The sequence below is a fragment of the Stenella coeruleoalba genome, assembly GCF_951394435.1.
Source record: "Stenella coeruleoalba genome assembly, chromosome: 1".
Taxonomy (NCBI): Eukaryota; Metazoa; Chordata; class Mammalia; order Artiodactyla; family Delphinidae; genus Stenella; species Stenella coeruleoalba.
This window is the reverse complement of record NC_137169.1, coordinates 170,631,171-170,650,306: the sequence shown is the minus strand read 5'-3', so window position 1 is coordinate 170,650,306 and position 19,136 is coordinate 170,631,171. Positions and strand designations below refer to the sequence as shown.

The 19,136-nt window shown below is 37.6% G+C and overlaps 1 protein-coding gene across 5 annotated transcripts in view; it reads left to right on the top strand.

The window, feature by feature from the left end:
* Positions 1-15,296, top strand: part of PLA2G4A (phospholipase A2 group IVA) — a 189,157-nt gene extending 173,861 nt beyond the window's left edge. For all 5 annotated transcript variants that reach the window (XM_079928237.1, XM_079928236.1, XM_079928238.1 and 2 more), the window contains 3 exons: positions 2,590-2,785; positions 4,284-4,441; positions 14,753-15,296. In XM_079928237.1, coding sequence (XP_079784363.1) covers positions 2,590-2,785; positions 4,284-4,441; positions 14,753-14,884 — 486 coding nt within the window. In that variant the 3' untranslated portion in view covers positions 14,885-15,296. The remainder of the gene's footprint in view (positions 1-2,589; positions 2,786-4,283; positions 4,442-14,752) is intronic.
* The last annotated feature ends 3,840 nt before the right edge of the window (positions 15,297-19,136 follow it).

Genomic DNA, 19,136 nt, shown 5'->3' with positions numbered 1-19,136 from the left:
GAATAACTGGGAACAGTGCTAGACAAGAAGTAACAGGATGAATAATTCAACTGAACAGGAAGAAAAATGATTTAGAGATAAAAGTTTTCTCAAGTTTCTAACAAGCAATTATTCATATATATGTATGGGATTTTCTGTAAAATATAATCACATTTAGCTTAACAGTTCATGAAACAAATGCTTTAATATAAATCAAATCCTTTGTTCTCCCAGATTTTTATTTCTCAGTAAATGGCATTGAGAGAGTCGATCAACTTAAAATTCACGACATTCTAGAAGCATCAGGAACAATGAAAGTTCAATGAAAAACATATTTTTCTCTGAATTTAAGGTGCTATTTTATTTTTTTATTTATTTTTAACATCTTTATTGGAGTATAATTGCTTTACAATGGTGTATTAGTTTCTGCTTTATAACAAAGTGAATCAGCCCTCTTGCGTCTCCCTCCCACCCTCCCTATCCCACCCCTCTAGGTGGTCACAAAGCATAAGGTGCTATTTTAAAGTACTTGTTTTCTTAAATATAAATTACTGAGTTTTTAAAAATACATGATCTCATTTAATCCTCACAGCAATGTTCAGGAAGATAATAGTGCTAACTTTATTTTACAACTCATTTATGTATATATGAGTTGCTGAGAAATAAGAAACAGCTGAAATGTAGATAAAATGGGATTGGGAGCCTGCTATTTCAAGGATAGTACACAACCTGGTCCATGTGCGTTTGTTGTTACTTATGATCCCTATGGTGCCATTAGGAGAGCATCACTGCATAATTCCTCCCACAAAATAATTTCTTCCCTGTTTAGCTGTAGTGATAAGCGGTTTGTCTCAGATCACCGAGCTTGCAAGTCAAGATGTGCTGGGCCTTTCAGGCTGCACAGCCCAGGCATGAAGCCATCCATCATGTTCCCTGCCTCTTCCATACTGCACTATCATATCTATTTTTTATATTTCCCACTGATTTATAATCCCTAAGTATCCAAGGACAGCCTCTCTCTTACGCCTAGAATATAGGTGCTCAATTATAACGTTGAATGAATTAATAAGCACTCTGAGGAAATAGTCCAGGTATACTGCAAAATCTCATGGCAAATAAATACTTTTTTCATAGCATTTGCCACAGTTTTAAACCTGAAGTGTTATTTGATTACTACCAGGCTATGTACATCCCATAAGAACAAGAGTTTCACTCAGTGTTATGTCCCCACCTCCTAGCATGGAACTTAGATTGGCAACTAATGATTATCATTGAATGAATCAATGTGATTACAAGGGTAGTTAAAAAACTTAAGATGATAGTGATCATTTCTCTAAAACTTCCCTCCTTTAGGGATTTCCCCAATACCATTGCTATCTCTCTTCCTTTTTCCTCTTTTCTTTCTTCACTTTTCCCCTTCCATCTCTTTTCTTCTCTTTACTGGCATTTATTTGTCAAATAGTTGCATAGCATGAAATGACAGGCATGGTTCTAAATACTGCACTCATTAATTTATTTAATTCTAACAGCAGTCTTATGAAATATGTACTATCATTGCCATCTTTACTTTATATTTGAGGATATTGGGTGTGGAGACATTAAGGAACATGCCCAAAGTCCCAGAGCTTGCACTTTAACTCAGGCAATCTGGCCCCGGAGTTGGTGCTTTTCCCACTACCACAGTCTGCTTCTTATTTGTCCTTTTTGCCCTTCAGCTGCATTTCAGTAGAAATAAGCTCTATTCGCTGCATCTCTCTGTATTGATTTATGTTCTTTAGTTTAAATGTAATTATTTTTTGTGCTTACCCATTGTGCTAGTCAGCCTTGAGGCAGAAACAAACCTGAAACCTCAGTAGTCGACAGCAACCTTGTATTTCTTGGGCACGTTACCTGTCAGTGGATGCAAATGAGCTCTGTGGCTGTGTGCCAGGTGTCTTCTCATTCCAGTAAGGATGTATAAGCCTTTTATCCGGAAGGAAGTTCATATGTGGAAGCAATGACAATCTGCTACGCCCATTAACTAACTCTTGGTTCCTCTGTATGGCCAATTCTTGGCCACTGCACATAGAATAACAAATGATGCCAGAAGCTCAGCTTCTTTTCATAAACAAAAGCAAAAAAAAGAAAAGAAGAAAAAAGCTAATTCAGGGCAACTCAATGTTTTTGCATTCAGAAAATGTATTAATTTTTAATCAGTTTTGTGGAGAAGATGCAGGTAAAAAATCAGTAACAGAGTGCTCCTCATTCTGCTTCAACAAATTCTTTTTGACTCTGAAGGGTTAAAAAGCATTCACTTGGCTTATAAATGCCCAGAACTCATAATATATGCTTATTTCTCTAGCAATTGCATCGACGTAGTATCATTCAGTTCAGTTCATTAATAATTTTTCAATGCCTCCTATGGAACTAGCCCTATACAAAAAGTTGACAAAATAATAGTGAGTTTGTTTATGGAGTCATTTTATATATTTTGAGATTGATAAGCTTCTTAAGAACAGGGTCATTTTTCATCCTAGCAAGGAGCATACTGCTAGCACACAGTAGACACCTAACTAATATTGAATAATGTGCAGACCAACTGAACAAATGATCTTTCCCTCTCTTCCATAGGAACTTCTACTTGCAGAAAAGTGGGCTAAAATGAATAAGCTCCCCTTTCCAAAGATCGATCCTTATGTGTTTGATCGAGAAGGACTGAAGGAATGCTATGTCTTTAAACCCAAGAATCCTGATGTTGAGAAAGATTGCCCAACTATCATCCATTTTGTTCTGGCCAACATCAACTTCAGAAAGTACAAGGCTCCAGGTACATTGGGAGTTATATTCTGTAAAGTAGCAATCTGATAAAGACTAACATTAAGCTGGTTCATGCTGACACTGCCATACCAGCTATTACAACATTGAACACTTCCCTTACCTTGATAAATGGCTACTATCCTGAGACCTCGAGTACTCCCCCTCTTTCTTAGCCCAAGATCCCCTGGCTCCTCATTATTCAGAAACTGAAGGGTGAACAACAAGCTCAGTAAAGATCTCTGGGGCTTTACTCCACAACCTCAGATTGTATTTGTTCTGATTGAATGGTACCCTTGTCATAGGCATTGTTAAATACTTTAAATACTACCCTTGTAAGGGAGGCTTTGTTTCAGAACAAATCATGCAAAAAATTCTGGGAATGTTAACTGGCCATAAAAATTAATGTTATCTAGCAGTACGATATGGCTAGTAATTTCAGCTTGCCATGTTATATTCCATAAAAAAAAAGAGAATCAAATTTAAGGCATTTTGTTTTGCCACATCCAGAGGAGTCTATAGACTCTTCTGTATCCTGGAAGATACCGATTAACAAAAGGAGATCTAGAGATTGACAGGCAAGATGCTAAATGCCTCAAAATCGTATTATTTTAGGACCAGAAAATGTAGCTGTGAAAGGACAGACAAAAAATAGTCATGGAGAAGACAGTGATCTTCTTCTAGATAGTGGAGGGAGTCAGAGAAAAAAATCAAGAGAGGTGGAGATTATCATGTCATACTTCAACACAAAAGAAGGAAGAATTTGTTGGCATTTTTAGTTATTGAACAGTGGAATACTTAAAACCTAGAAAATTTTGAATTTTCTATCACTATTAATTCTCAAAAATAGGATGTGGAGGGGATTCCTGTGACATGAAGACAATTAATTAATGTTTGGATTTGGATTCTACCAGAAGCAGATTCCAAGCAAAGGGTTCAAGTGAAAATGGTTTATTTGGGTGAACTAGGAAACTTTAGTAAGAGAGCAGGGAACTGATAAAGGGAAGAAAGGCGGACAACAAAAGATGTGTTAGTAAGCTGCTACCACGAGGAGAACCTGATCCTGCTGGGAAACTCTAGGAAATGAAATAGAACCTATGGTCTGGAATCATCCTTCCCACTTACACAGCAAGCGGCAAGGGAACTGGGGAGTTTATATACCAACACCATAGAGTCTTTGGTTGACTGCTTCCTGGGACAGAGTATTGTCTACTGGAATTTCCAGCCTGATGCTAGTGAGCAAAGCATCCTTGAACAGTAACAGGAAGGAGTAGAAAGCTCTTAGGCACAGAGATGCTGCTATTGGCAACTGGAAGTTGCCCAGTCAGAACACACGAAAATGGTCAAGTCCAGGAAATATAGACAGAGGCCTAATAGTGTATACTAAGGATTATATGACCCCTGAAGGGGCTACCAATGTTATGTTTATGGCTATTTGTATGTTTTATGCTCTGGATTTTAGAGGTAATTTGTGGTTTTCAAAATAACACCATTTGAGACTCTTATATTAGGTGTTCCAAGAGAAACTAAGGAAGAGAAAGAACTAGCTGATTTTGATATTTTTGATGACCCTGAATCACCATTTTCAACCTTCAACTTTCAATACCCAAATCAAGCATTCAAAAGGCTGCATGATCTGATGTACTTCAATACCCTGAACAACATCGATGTAAGTATCTCCTACAATCATTGACAATGTCAAATACTTCCATATAACATGAACATAGCAATACCTCATTTTAATTAATTAAAAGTAAGGTTTATGAACGACACCCCAACTGTACCATTTTATTTTCCATGAATTATTCTATTAAGCTCCAGAAGAACCCCATAAAATTCACAAATAAGAAAACAAATGCCTCCAAATTGGCAGAGCCCACATTTCATAATATTATTTGATTGAAGGATAGTTATCCTCAGCTTCTTTCCCGAAGTATCTAGTGTATTTCTCATATGAAAAAATAAATTTTAATTAGGAAGAAAAGTGATAAAATGGAAATATAAGAGTGAGAAAGTGAGTGTAACCAGAAGTGTAGTTAATCTGCAAAAATAGCATGACTTTTCATGGATACACTCATGCCTTTAAATGTCTTTATTTTTGTGGATCTTAGAAATGTCTCCCAAAGTAGCAGTGTCTCCATTTTTAGCCCTGGAGATATCAAGTATGCTTTGCTCCAGAAATATAAGAAACAAGTCATTCTCTTCAGTATTATTCCAATCACTAGTTTATCTGCTGCTAAAATTCTGTCTCTGTGTAAAATTCTTTAGCTGCTAACTCACCATTTAGGACCACTATTGTGTAATTGGAATCATGTTGGCTTGCGGTTCCACGTCATAGTGTCTGACAAATGGTTATCAGTCGTAAAAGCCCAAGTTCATTGGCCTAATCGGATTTTGCACATTAGAAAAAAAGAATAAAAGAAAAAGAAAGAAAGAAATCAAATGGAGAGGGAAAGGTGTCATGCCTGATTTGTCAGTCTTTTTGGAGACTGTATGAATGGAGTAAAAGAATGTACCGTGCGAATGAGTCTTCCGTGCATATGAGATTTAATTACATTTTGTGATCTAATAGAATACTGGCACATCTAGTTTGCTTGTTTGTTTAGTTTGGTCTGAAACTAGTAATGATCAATTGTGTGCAGTTATAACAGTTACACCATAATACGTTTATTAATCAATGTCTTTAATTTTTGTAAGCATATGAAATTTTTCCCAATAACCTTCAGTTTCTGCAACTCTAAAGTGTTTCTTGTCAGCCTTCATTTGTGAATATGTGATAATTCAAGTAAAACACGCTTAACAACATTTATAGAATATATCATTGTCTAAATAGATTTATTCCTTTTTCTTTTTCTTTTATATTATTCAGTGAAAATCAGAAATCCATATGCTACATTGTTTCTGTGGTGATGGTGAAAATTTAAAGAATATTAAGAGAAAATCAGCATTTTAATCTATGATTCATAGGGAGCAAACAGACATTCTCAAAATGGAGTTGTGTTTTATGAAACCTCATGCTGTTAAAATAGAAAAGAACTAAGGGTTAATACAGGAGTAATCCTGTATTTCCAGTATGAAGCCAATAAACTCAAAATTGTATTTTGTACTCCTTGGGATGAAATGTATTAAACTTGATCAGTTGTCCTAAAATGGAAAAAAAATAGCTTATAGGAATATATAAATACCCTATTGGACTTGGGAAAATAAAAGGACACATACACAAAAGTATATCTGTATATAGACATACATGTATATGTACGTGTGTGTCTATATATATATGTAACTTACACAACTACATTTCTCTCATTGTTTTCAGTTTTGGTTTATGTAAAACCTTGTAAGCTATTGTCTGTAAAGAATGATATAGTTCTATTTATATATTTTACATTCTTCAAAGTAATTTGTTTGACACATAGATGAAACAGTTAAAGCCTGAACAAAACCAGACTGAATTCCAAAATAACTGTCCTGAGCTCATCAGATACAGATTTTTCAAAAGCCGTTTAATTAAGCAGGTTTTAATTGCTCCTAAGAAGTTTTCTGACACAGTAAGTAGAAGTAAGGTCATAGACTTTATATCATGTTTAGCTCTTAGATGGGCTATTTGTGTGACTTTGAATAAGCTATTTAAACTTCTTGAGCCTCAGTTTCCTCACCTCTGAAACAGGTGTCACAGCACCTATCATAGTGGGAGTAGTGAATCTTGAATCAGGTGACATATGAACAGTGCCCTGCAAACAGAAGCTGCTTAATAAATGGGAACCATAACTATGTGTGTCTGTATCCCTTACCACGATGGATACACCTCAAGACCTTTGCAAATGCCCAGAATTAAGAATATAGACAAGTCAATATAGGTAATGGCAGCCCAGGCAGTAAATGCATATATTTTTTGAATGAATGAATGTAGGCTTCCTCTTAAATTATATGACCATTGAGACTTCTGTTCAAGTGATTCTTGGTTGTATATGTGTGTGTGTGTGTGTGTGTGTGTGTGTGTGTGTGTGTGTGTGTGTGTGTGTGTGCCTCATACCCGGGTAAGACTTCAGTTTTCACTGACATGTATCTCTCCTTTGATGACTCCCATTCCCTGCTTTTAACCAGGAAAACACATTTTATCAGAATCAAAGCTTCTTGGTAAGTGATGATAAAGAAAGAACAGCCAAACTCTGAGGTAGGATGCTGGGTCACTAGGCTCAATCGTGAGCCAAATCGCTCATTTTCACACGATTCGACGAGAGTAGGTGACGTATTCACGTTGCAGCAACACAACACATGTTTACTTGCCACAGACAGTTGGAATTTTTCACCAATTGTGGACACTGTGTATATAAACACTTCTAATGCAAAGACATCTGACTGCCAATCCTATGGAGGCAGTTTTCAACTTTGTGGCCACCACCACCGTGGCTTAAGGCAAATTTTCATCTTCAATTCACATTCTGACTTAAATCTTTACTTTGAAAATGTCAACCTGTCTCCGACAGCTCTGCTGCTGTGCTTCTGTTGCTTCATTTTCCCCAGAGATTCTAGCAGCCCTGCTTTGCTGAAGCTAAATTCCAGTTCATCTTTAGAGAACTTCTGTTTCTGCTCACTTCATGACAGCAGGCTGGGTTTCTCATTAGTGTCGGGTTTCTGCACTTACTCAGTCCTCCCAAATTCCTTTTCACTGAACGTTGCCTAAGTGCTTTTTACAATGGCAGCATTTCATGGGGGTTTTTCTGTGTCTTTTTTTTTTATTTTAAGAAACCTAATATATAGTGACTTACACTGGTAGACATGTGGTATGTGGAAAATGCAGAGGCTTTCGAGTTAAACCAAATTGGGTACTCAGATTTTTGCTTGTGCCTCTTCGCTAGGTGACGTTGGGCATGTTGATTAACCTTTCCAAATTTTACTTTCCTCATTTGTAAAAGGAAACAATGATACAGATTTTTATAGGATTGGGATGAGGATTAAGTAAAAGAATATAATTTAAGAGCTTGGCACGTACGAGACACTCAGTTGAAACAGGTAATATGTTAGTGATAATAATTACTATCCGTGTCCAAATTTATCTTCTGCTTTTAATTATAAACTTAAACCCTTTAAAAACAATGACTTGCCTTATTTACCTTGTATCCTCCAGAGGTACCGATCACAATGCCCGACACCTAAAATAAATATGCAACAAAATTTTCATAAGTCATTTAAAAAATGTCATCGACTTACTGGCAGAAACGGTTGAAGAGTTTAATGTAATAGGAGGAACGAGTAGTGAGTGTCAGGATACAGGGCCTGTTGGTGGGAGGCAGATGCCTGACTGTGGAGAATCTCCAGGCCGTGTATGCCTGGCCAGGTAGTGTGACTACATGCTGTACCCATAAACTACCACCTCGATCTAGAGGAAATACACTTTCTGAGGTCTCTTTTCCAGGACCAGTTATCACAGGAAAATGTACTGTTATGCAGTCTCACTCATTCAGTTTATTCATCCAGTTGGCATATTCTAAAGACAGGGACAGCATATGCCAATGCTGCATAATCATGAGCTTTTAAAATTCTTTCTCCAGTGATCCTGTAAAGTGTTAAATATTAAGGGTTAATTAAAATGAGGAAAAGTGTATATCCAGAAGTACTGGTATTTACTTCTTCATTTACTGATATTTCATCATCATGTTAAGAGTGTCTAGGTACAAGTTAAAGTTTTTATCTTTTACAAAATAATTTAGAAGCTTATTATGTATCATAGCCTTATTTTTTTATGTGATATCTCTAGGCATTTCTTTTTCTTTTTAATTGAAGTATAGCTGATTTATAATACTGCATTAGTTTCAGGTGTATAGCACAGTGATTCAGTTATACATATATGGATATCTATATCTACATCTATATCTCTCTCTATATATGTTCCCTTTCAGGTTTTTTTTCCCTTTTAGGTTATTACAAAATATTGAGTATAGTTCCCTGTGCTATACAGTATGTCCTTGTTGGTTATAATGGCCTTCTATATCAGGCCCAAATCCATTTACCTTTAATGCTACCTATAATCTTTTTATATCTTATTTACTTATTAATTCAATACATATTTATTGAGTATCTACTGTGTTGTATCCTTAGGAACTAAGGATACAGCAATGCACAAAACAAAAAGAACAAGGAAAACTTTTGAGTGCTTAATATAAGCCAGATATTTCCTTTTCAAATATTCAGCATTCACAACTGGCCCATGAGGTAGGTATTTTTTATTTCTATGTGAGGAAACAGAATCATGGATTACGTAGGCTGATTGCTAGAAGTCACACTGTTATGTTGAGGAGCTGAGATGGGGCCAAAGGTTTTTTTCTCACTCTTTCCTCCCTTTTGAACCATCTATCTTTCAAGAAGGCTTATGTCCTAGTATACCCCAAACACAGCTTCCTTTCCAGCCGAACCACTTCCCAGATGTTTCCTGTACATGCCATGACCTTCCATCTTCAGCCTCTTTATGAGATTATCCTTTTACTGAGAATGCCCAGTCTTTCCTCTCCACTTATCAAATCCTGCTTGTCCTTCAACTCAACTCAAATCTCATTGTCTCCATGAGTTGAGCTTTATCCTATTTAATTGACCTCCAGTGAGCACCTTCTGGGCAGTCATTAATTTCACAAATTTTTATTCTTCCCCTTCCGTGTTCTAAGTGCTGGGATAAAACATGACAAGACTACTTAAGGCCCCTACTTTCATGACACTATTGGGAAGCAGGCATTAGCCAGTAAATCCACAGTAATTTACTGCAGAATATCTTCTTGCATTCTGCTATATTTATAATTTTTATTTCTCTCTCAAAACATACTGTAACTTTCTTTTAAGGCTCATTTTAAAATTTCTGTTGTGTGAATCCAGTACTTACTTTTGGAGCGCTTCCAATCTCACGTCTCTAAATTTGTTCCTTTGGGGGAATGATTACATTTTTCATGTTTTCTTTTTTTTCCTTATGCCTTTACTGCCAAATATTTAAAGGATCTGGCAAATTGGGAGACTATTAAATGGCACAGGTGAAAGATGACACCAGTCTTATTTGGGGATAGGTGATGGGGATGAAGAGGGTTGAGATATAAGGACCCCTGCAAGGATAAAACTGACGGGAAGGATTTGGTCTCTCAATGACTTTGGGGGGGGAATGAAAGAGGAAATTAGGTGTAAACACTATTGATGATGACTCCTAGTATCATTTTAAAAAATAGGAAGACTCAAATATAACATATCGCCTTTTCAAACACATCTGATTGTACCATGTGTCACGCCGAAAGGTTTGCATTTAGCACCTGATGTAACGCTGAGCTCAGCCACTTCGGTTTACATCACAGGATTATACATCAGGGGTCCCCAACCCCCGGGCCAGGACCAGTGCCTGTTAGGAACCGGGCCGCACAGCAGGAGGTGAGCAGCGGGCAAGTGAGCGAAGCTTCATCTGTATTTACAGCCGCTCCCCATCACTCACATCACCGCCTGAGCTCCGCCTCCTGTCAGATCAGCAGCGGCATTTGATTCTCATAGGAGCGCGAACCCTACTGTGAACTGCGCATGCGAGGGATCTAGGTGGCGCGCTCCTTATGAGAATCTCATGCTTGATGATCTGAGGAGGAGCTGAGGCGGTGTTGCTAGGGCTGGGGAGCGGCTGCAAATACAGATGATCGTTAGCAGAGAGGTTTGACTGCACAGAGACCATAATAAATCAACTGCTTGCAGACTCATATCAAAACCCTATCAGTGAGTAGCAAGTGACAATCAAGCTGCATCTTACGGAGTAGACTGGACATAAGCAACACACTTCGGCTGTCACTGTCTCCCATCACTCCCAGATGGGACCATCTAGTTGCGGGAAAACAAGCTCAGGGCTCCCCCTGATTTTGCAATATGGTGAGTTGCATAATTATTTCATTATATAGTACAGTGTAATAGTAATAGAAATAAAGCGCACTTATAATAAATGTAATGCACTTGAATCATCCCGAAACCATCCCCCGCCCCACCCTCCTGCCAGGTCTGAGGAAAAATCATCTTCCATGAAACCGGTCCCTGGTGCCAAGAAAGTTGGGGACCACTGTTACACATCACAACAAGCGGGTAATCTGAAAAACCTGGTTAATGGTTTCACAGTGTTAATGCGCCACCTAGTGGTTTGACATGCACATTCTAATTGCATCTTTGGGTTTTTCAGCTATAAATGTGAATATCCATTTTCCTTTGAAAGAATGGCCTGTTTACTAAAAACACCTTCCAAGGGCCAACTATGATAAACCCACTAGTTCATAATATTGCTATTGTTGATCTTTTTGTGCTCATGAATTCATTGTAAAGAAGTTGACAGCAGTCATGATTAGCACAATGTCCCCTGCAGTTGTTTTTTTTTTTAAATATATTTTAAAGCTTTTTGGGTGTTTGGAAAGTAAAGAACTGATTTTTAGTTTTACTTGGGTACTTCTCTGCAATGAGGGTTGGTGTGTCTCATGTTGCTTTGGTGCTCCTTTCAGTAGGAGAAACCAACTGAAAACTTGCTGACATGATCTCTAGAAAGACAGGGAGATTATTAAAAAGAAGATGTAGTAGGACACATTTGATAGCAGAATTGATTTGCTGACTTTTACCATATAATAAGCCCGCTGTTGGCTATACATGGTGCATTTGTTTCTAGTAAGCTTTACAGCCTCACATCTAATTTAAAGCTCACATCTAATTTAAATGTCCTCACATATGGTCAGCTTAAAAATACCAACAATAAATAGATGCTAGTTGTGGATTGTTTCCTATGTGCCAGGCATTGTGCAAAGTGCTTTATATAAATGATCTCCAGTTCCCACAAAAGCCAAGATTAGTATTATTATTTCCATTTTAAAGAGGAAACAGGCTCAAGGATATAAGTTAATTCCCCTTGATCTCACACAGCAAAGAAGTGACTGTGCCTGGAGGCCCTCTATCAAGGTGTCCTTCATAGGCTTGAAGCCCCCTCTTCTGTCTCCATAGAATTATGTTTCCCTTACTCATGGGAAAGATGGGGTCAGCTAATATCTGCTTTGCTTAAAAGACTCAGTAACATTTGAGCCCATTTTTCCCAGAAGACCATTTTATATATATATAATTATATATATAATTTTATATTTACATGTTATATATAATATAATTATATATTTATAATATAGATATATAAGCACTTACATATTTATTTAAAATAAATATGTGTATTTTATATTTTCCACAGAAGACAATTTTATATATATATAGTTATATATATAATTGTCTTCTGGGGAAAATATATATAAAATTAAAAATCATAAAGCAAGCAAAGGTATCACATTCCTGTGATAAGTCCCTCTTTCTAGAATATGACAGTTTGTTTGAAGTTAGCATTAGAGAACAGAGGGCCCTGCCCATTGGGCCTTACATAAAGTCACAGAATATTAACTGCATGTTAGTGTCACCTAAGTCAAACATTTCTCTCCTCCAGGTACTGAACCCAGCTTGCCCAGTTAGATTGGATGTGAAATGGGAAAACCCTACTGTGCACACATCTCCAAGGCCAAGAGGGCCACACCAGCTCTGAGTGAGAAGGGCCAATGGTGTTCTAAACTTCTCAGATTTGCCAAGTATTCCTGCCCATGGTAGAGGGCTGAAAAGCATGTGTCTAATACCTTAACATGGCCTCACAACCCCTGGGGAAGGGAAAAAAGTGAATCGTGGCATATTCATGTGACTTGCCTCTGGCCCTGAAACTTCTGTCTCATTAGTGGATATATGTATACGTGTAACTGATTCACTTTGCTGTACAGCAGAAACTAACACAGCATTGTAAAGCAACTATACTCCAATAAAAATTAATTAAAAAAAAAAAAACAACGATGAAATTGTATAGTCCTATCCTGAGAATGGAGTCTTCCTGATTTTGTCAGGGTTCAAAAACAGCAGCAGAGGGGCTTCCCTGGTGGCGCAGTGGTTGAGAGTCCGCCTGCCGATGCAGGGGACACGGGTTCGTTCCCCGGTCCGGGAAGATCCCACATGCCGCAGAGCGGCTGGGCCCGTGAGCTATGGCCGCTGAGCCTGCGCGTCCGGAGCCTGTGCTCTGCAACGGGAGAGGCCACAACAGGGAGAGGCCCGCGTACCACACACACACACACAAAAAAAACAGCATCAGAGCCAAGGTTACTATCCAGGCCTCTCTTCCAAAAGCCCATTCCCATTGCTCTGCAGTAACTGCTTCAACCAAATTCCAGATTTTCTCTTCATTCCAAAAGTTCCTAACTAGGTTAACATCATACCAAAAAAAGTACATGATAATTATAATAGCGGTTCTTAGAGGTTGTAGTCACCATTAATTTGGGTATATGCAAAGATTATTCTGAATAAAGAATAGCCATCATCGATAAAATCACAAAGCATGGTGTTTCCTAGATAGAGGACATCCATGTTTTATAACTGCATTTGTTTCACTGAGGAAGCAGGGCAATTCTCCAGCAATTTATTTTCTCATTAGGATTAGGGAAAGTCTCGTACTTCCTTGTGGTCTCTCATTTCTGCTTATCTACTAACTATAAAGGACATAAATTCTAGATTTAGTAGTTACTTATTTCTTCCCTCTTACTACCTTCCCCATGAAGGACAGAATGAAGATAAATTTACCATGTTACACATATTTTATTCCCTATTTTATCAGCAAAAAATCTGAAACAGGGGCTTCCCTGGTGGCACAGTGGTTAAGAATCCGCCTGCCAACACAGGGGACACGGGTTCGAGCGCTGGTCCGGGAAAGGACCCATGCTCCACATGCCGCAGAGCAACTAAGCCTGTGTACCACAACTACTGAGCCTGTGCTCTAGAGCCCGCGAGCCACAACTACTGAGCTCACACGCCACAAGTACTGAAGCCCGTGCACCTAGAGCCTGTACTTCGCAACAAGAGAAGCCACCGTAATGAGAAACCCATGCACTGCAAGGAAGAGTAGCCTTCCTTTGCCGCAACTAGAGAAAGCCCGCGCACAGCAATGAAGACCCAACGCAGCCAAAAGTAAATTAATAAAAATAAATTAAAAAAAAAATCTGGGACACTCCCACAACAGTTCTTTCTCTGCTGGGGGAAGGAATAGTATCTGGATACAAACTGAACAAGAGTGTAATGTGCACAGAGAAAGACAAACATCATATGATATCACTTATATGTGGAATCTAAAAACGTACAAATGTACAAAAACGTACAAATGTACAAAAACGTACAAAAACGTACAAACTTATTTACAAGGCAGAAATAGACTCAGAAATAGACATAGAAAACAAACTTACGGTTACCAAAGGGGAAAGGAGGGGGATAAGTTAGGAGTTTGGGATTAGCAGATAACACAATACTGTATATAAAATAGATACAACAGGGACATACTGCATAGCACAGGGAACTATATTAAATACCTTCTAATAACCTATAATGGAAAAGAAACTGAAAAAGAATAGATAGGTAGATAACTGAAAAAAAAGAATATATATATATATATAACTGAATCATTTTGCTGTACACCTGAAACTAACACAACATTGTAAGTCAGCTATACATCAATTTAAAAAAAAATTTTTAAGTGTAATGGAGATGTTGAATTTAAATATATACATGAGGGACTTCCCTAGTGGCACGGTGGCTAAGACTCCTTGCTCCCAATGCAGGGGTCCTGTTTTCCATCCCTGGTCCAGGAACTAGATCCCACATGCATGCCGCAATTAAGAGTTCACGTGCCACAACTAAGAAGCCAGTGAGCTGCAACTAAGGAGCCCACGAGCCGCAACTAAGACCCGATGCGACCAAATAGATAAATTAATTGAATAAAATAAATAAATATATACATGCATGACTCAGAGATTTCTCTATTTCAAAAAGAATACGATAATAAAAAGGTAAATTATATATATATATTTTTGACCAAACAAATGTTTCAGTGAGTTCAGAACAGCACTAATTATACATCTTTTGCCTCTATTCACAGGTAATAAAGAATGCCATAGTTGAAAGCATTGAATATAGAAGACAGAATCCATCTCGTTGCTCTGTTTCCCTCAGTAGTGTTGAGGCAAGAAGATTCTTCAACAAGGAGTTTCTAAGCAAACCCACAGCATAGTTTGTGTACTGGAAAGCTTAGCAATTTCTGATGCAGAGGCAGTCTGAAATTCCGTGACAACTGGATTTAAAAGCACAGGACAGATATTAACACTGGTCTCAAGAGACTGGTTAATACTCAAAGTTGCAGTTATTTAGCTGCATAGAATAATACCCTTAAAAGTTTGTTAGATTGACAGATGATGTCAATTGCGTAAAAATATACTTAGCTACATTTTCTATCAGTATGAATTTCCTGATGCAAATGTAGGGACATATGCTGTATTTTTAGACATTCCTCACCAACTATCTTATGTGTTCCCTTTTTAAAAATGTGGTTTCTTTTTTAGAATATTTAAAGGTTCAGTCTCAATATGGAATTCTTTGTATTGTGCGTGAATGTAAGTCACTGACTGGATTTATTTGTGCCATGAGACAACACTATTTTTTATTTATATATGCGTAGATACATATATGAAATAAATACGTCTATATACAAATGAGCAAGAGGTAACTGAGTTTTTGTTTGTTATCTTTAATGAAATATTGCACCGTTGCTATGACAGATGCTCAGATTCATGGCTTTCAAACACAAAAGTTAAACCTAAACTCAAATTTGAAACATCATTTTAAATCATGGTGATTTTTCTTAGAAAGTATGTATAATTTGTTGAGCAAATGGCATACATTTATTCAAAGTGTAGAAAAAAAAATTTAACCACTTCTAGTTTACTTTGCTGATATTACCCTGTTTGTCCAACAGAGAGCAGTTGACCTCAGAGAAGAATCCAGAAGAGTGACAAGGGCTGTATCTGCAAGGCTTGTCTTAGGGACAATCTGTATTGCATGACTGTGGTTTGTTACCATTGAACTGCTAAGGTTCAGAGTTAGTGTTCCATATATAAGGGCTTTCTCGTCCTTCTTTTTTTGAGTCTACCTTTCTTTAATCTCATTGTTCATGTCTCTTTTTTCCTCTCACATTTCATTTACATTTCTACTTGTGAAGAAAGAAAAAAATGTAACAGGAAGGGAACACTTGAAAGTTCATTCTTTCATTGGTTGATTAATGCATACAGCAAATGAATGCCCACTACAGGCCACCAGGCATGTTGTAGGGTCTGGGGATACAGCACTGGACAAAACTGACAAAATTGCCTGCCTTCAAGGACCTTATATTCTAGTGGAGGTGACCAACAATAAACAATACAAATAAGTTTCTAGAATGTTACCGATAAGTCCTAAGGAGAAAATTAAAGAAGGGGAAGAAGGAGATGGAAAATATTGGGGGTGTATAATTTTAAATGGGACCCTGGGGAAGATCACAATGAGAAAGTTAATCAGATTAAAGATGTGAAAGAGCTGAGGGGGCAGGACCTGTGGATATTTAAGGGAAGAGCATTCCCCGGCAGAGGGAATAGCAAATGCAAATGCTCTTAGGTGGAGCGCCAAGCATGTTCCAGGAACAGGAAAGAGACCAATGTGCCCAGAGCAGAGTGGGAGGGGTAACATGAATTTTCACTTATTTGTTCCAGACATAGAAATACTGTTTATATTTAATTTGTCCTTCAAAATACCCCTGTGAAATAACAAGACCAAGAGAGGTTAAGAGACTTGTCCAAGGTTAGTAAAGTCTGAGCTGGAGTCCTATGCTCTTGACCTCATGGCCTCTATATCACAATTGACAGTGCTTCCTAGAAACTAACTAGATGAACACTATAAAGACTATTGATTATAAAACTGGAATGATCTAGGGTCCTTGCTTTTTCTTTGTTCACATGCCTTCAGTTTCTTAACGCCAATAACAGAGGCTCCTTAACTAGTTCAGTGTTACCAATTTGTTCATTTATAAATTTGCTAGAGTTCTGATTTTATAAAAATACATTTTGATGACAAGTTAAATCTATAAATTTATTTTTTCATTCTATCTCTGTCTCAGTGAATCACTGATAAGTGAAATGTCCTCTTAGTCTTCCTGCAAACCATCCACATGCCTCAGTGATTTGGGCTTAGTTCTTTGCCTTTTTGACATAAGCATTTGCCTGTTGTTCATGCCCATGACTGGGATCCTACTTTACTTCATCTGGTGCAATCTGATCATTTTCAGGTAACTTTTTTGATAAGTAATAAAAACACCAAGATAGGGCTTCCCTGGTGGCGCAGTGGTTCAGAATCCGCCTGCCAATGCAGGGGGCACGGGTTTGAGCCCTGGTCCGGGAAGATCCCACATGCCGCGGAGCAACTAATCCTGTGCACCACAACTACTGAGCCTGCGCTCTAGAGCCTGTGCTCCGCAACAAGAGAAGCGACTGCAATGAGAAACCCGCGCACCGCAACGAAGACCCAATACAGCCAAAAATAAATAAATAAAATAAATTAATTTAAAAAAAAACACCAAGATAAAAGTTTAGTATGTGTGTATGTATGTGTGTGTATGTATACATGTACGCATATTTCATTCCTTCTGAAAAAAAAAATTTAGACACAAATACTTTTGTTCTAATATTTAAAAACTTCATAAAAAATTTTGGTAATCGTTCCTCTTCCTTTTCTTTCCCCCCTCTTTTCTTTTTACTTCCTAAACTATTTGATCCTAAAACCATTAGGTAGGGCAGAGACAAGTAGGTGGGGGTGGTGGTGGTCACAGAACCACAACGAATCAAAGTAGGACATGAGAACGTGAAGTGTCAAGGGGGCATCCAGGCAGAGGAAGAGCCCTGACAATGTAGATTGGTTACACACATGGAGATTAATTGAATAATTAATGTAGTAAATGTAGTGGAAGCCAGGTTTCTCAACAAATGATGAAGTTCTCAACAAATATGAAAATGAAAACCAGAATGTATTCTGTAGTATTAGGTTGAAATTGAAAGCATATATATATATATGGAGAGAGAGAGAGAGATTCCCTAGGTAGGTTGGTGAGAAGACATAGGACCAATGACACCCCAAGAACAAGGAGAACACTGGTGCCCAGATTTTGGCCTTTAAATCCCATTATTTACTAAAAGAAATCCAGGCTCCTTGGAGAATTTGGTTCCAGGGCTGGGAAAAGAAAAGTATAAAATGATCCTAGACCATTTTATTCGTCAGAAAGCAAAGAAGTGCTCAAAGAATGATTGGGACCTGTCAAAAACTCACAGAATCCAGATTGAAGGAACACCCACTGGCTCCATTGGGGGAAATTGAGCATTAGAATAAATATTGATAGGAAGAGATTATGACTCATTGAATAATATTGGAAACCATGACTCCATCTTGATAAATAGGTAAATAAGTTTATGGTTTAATATGGAATCAAATATTTACAACATCTCAAAGTATGCCCTTTTACAGAGTACTTATTTATTACAAAGGGAAATAAGAGTAACTTTACAATGGAGAAATCAGGCAGGCTAAGTAATAAAAATGAATATGATCCGTAACAGGACAAATTGAAGTCTTGCACACCTGATACAAGGCAGCAGCATCACTTCTGCAGTAGTCCTGTCAAAGATGTGTCACCTGCTTTCTACATCTGCAACTCTATTTCTGTTTCATAAATAAGTTCATTTGTACCATTTTTTAGATTCCACATATAAGCAATATCATATGGTTACCGGGGGGAAAGCGGGGTACGGGGGATAAATTGGGAGATTGGGATTGACATGTACACACTACTATATACAAAATAGATAACTAATAAGGACCTATTGAATAGCACAGGGAACCCTACTCAGTACTCTGTAATGACCTATATGGGAAAAGAATCCAAAAAAGAGTGGATATAGGTATATGTATAACTGATTCACTTTGCTGTACACATGAAACTGACACAACAGTGTAAATTACCTATATCCCAATAAAAAAATTTTTTAAAAGATGCATCACCTGAATTTGTTCTTGAATAAATATCAGGAAAGCCCAAATCAGAGAAATTTCAAGCATAATTGTCTGTAATATTCAAAATTGTTAAGGTCAGGGAAAGACTAAAGAACTGTTCTGGACTGAAGATGAAAGAGACATGACAACTGAAGACGTTTCACTCTGACCTGAATTCTTGTTCCGATGAAGGACGTCATCAGGATAGCTGTTGAAACTTGAATGAGTTCTGAGGACTGGATCATAGTAAACTATCATTATTAAAATCCTGATTTTGATTGTGGTTATGTAGCAGAGTATCCTTGTTTGTATTAAGTACACATTAATATTTTTACGTGATACAACATCATGCTGGCAACCTACTTTCAAATGACTCACAAAAGAAAAAAAATGTTTTCGAATTCTACTTGCGACCT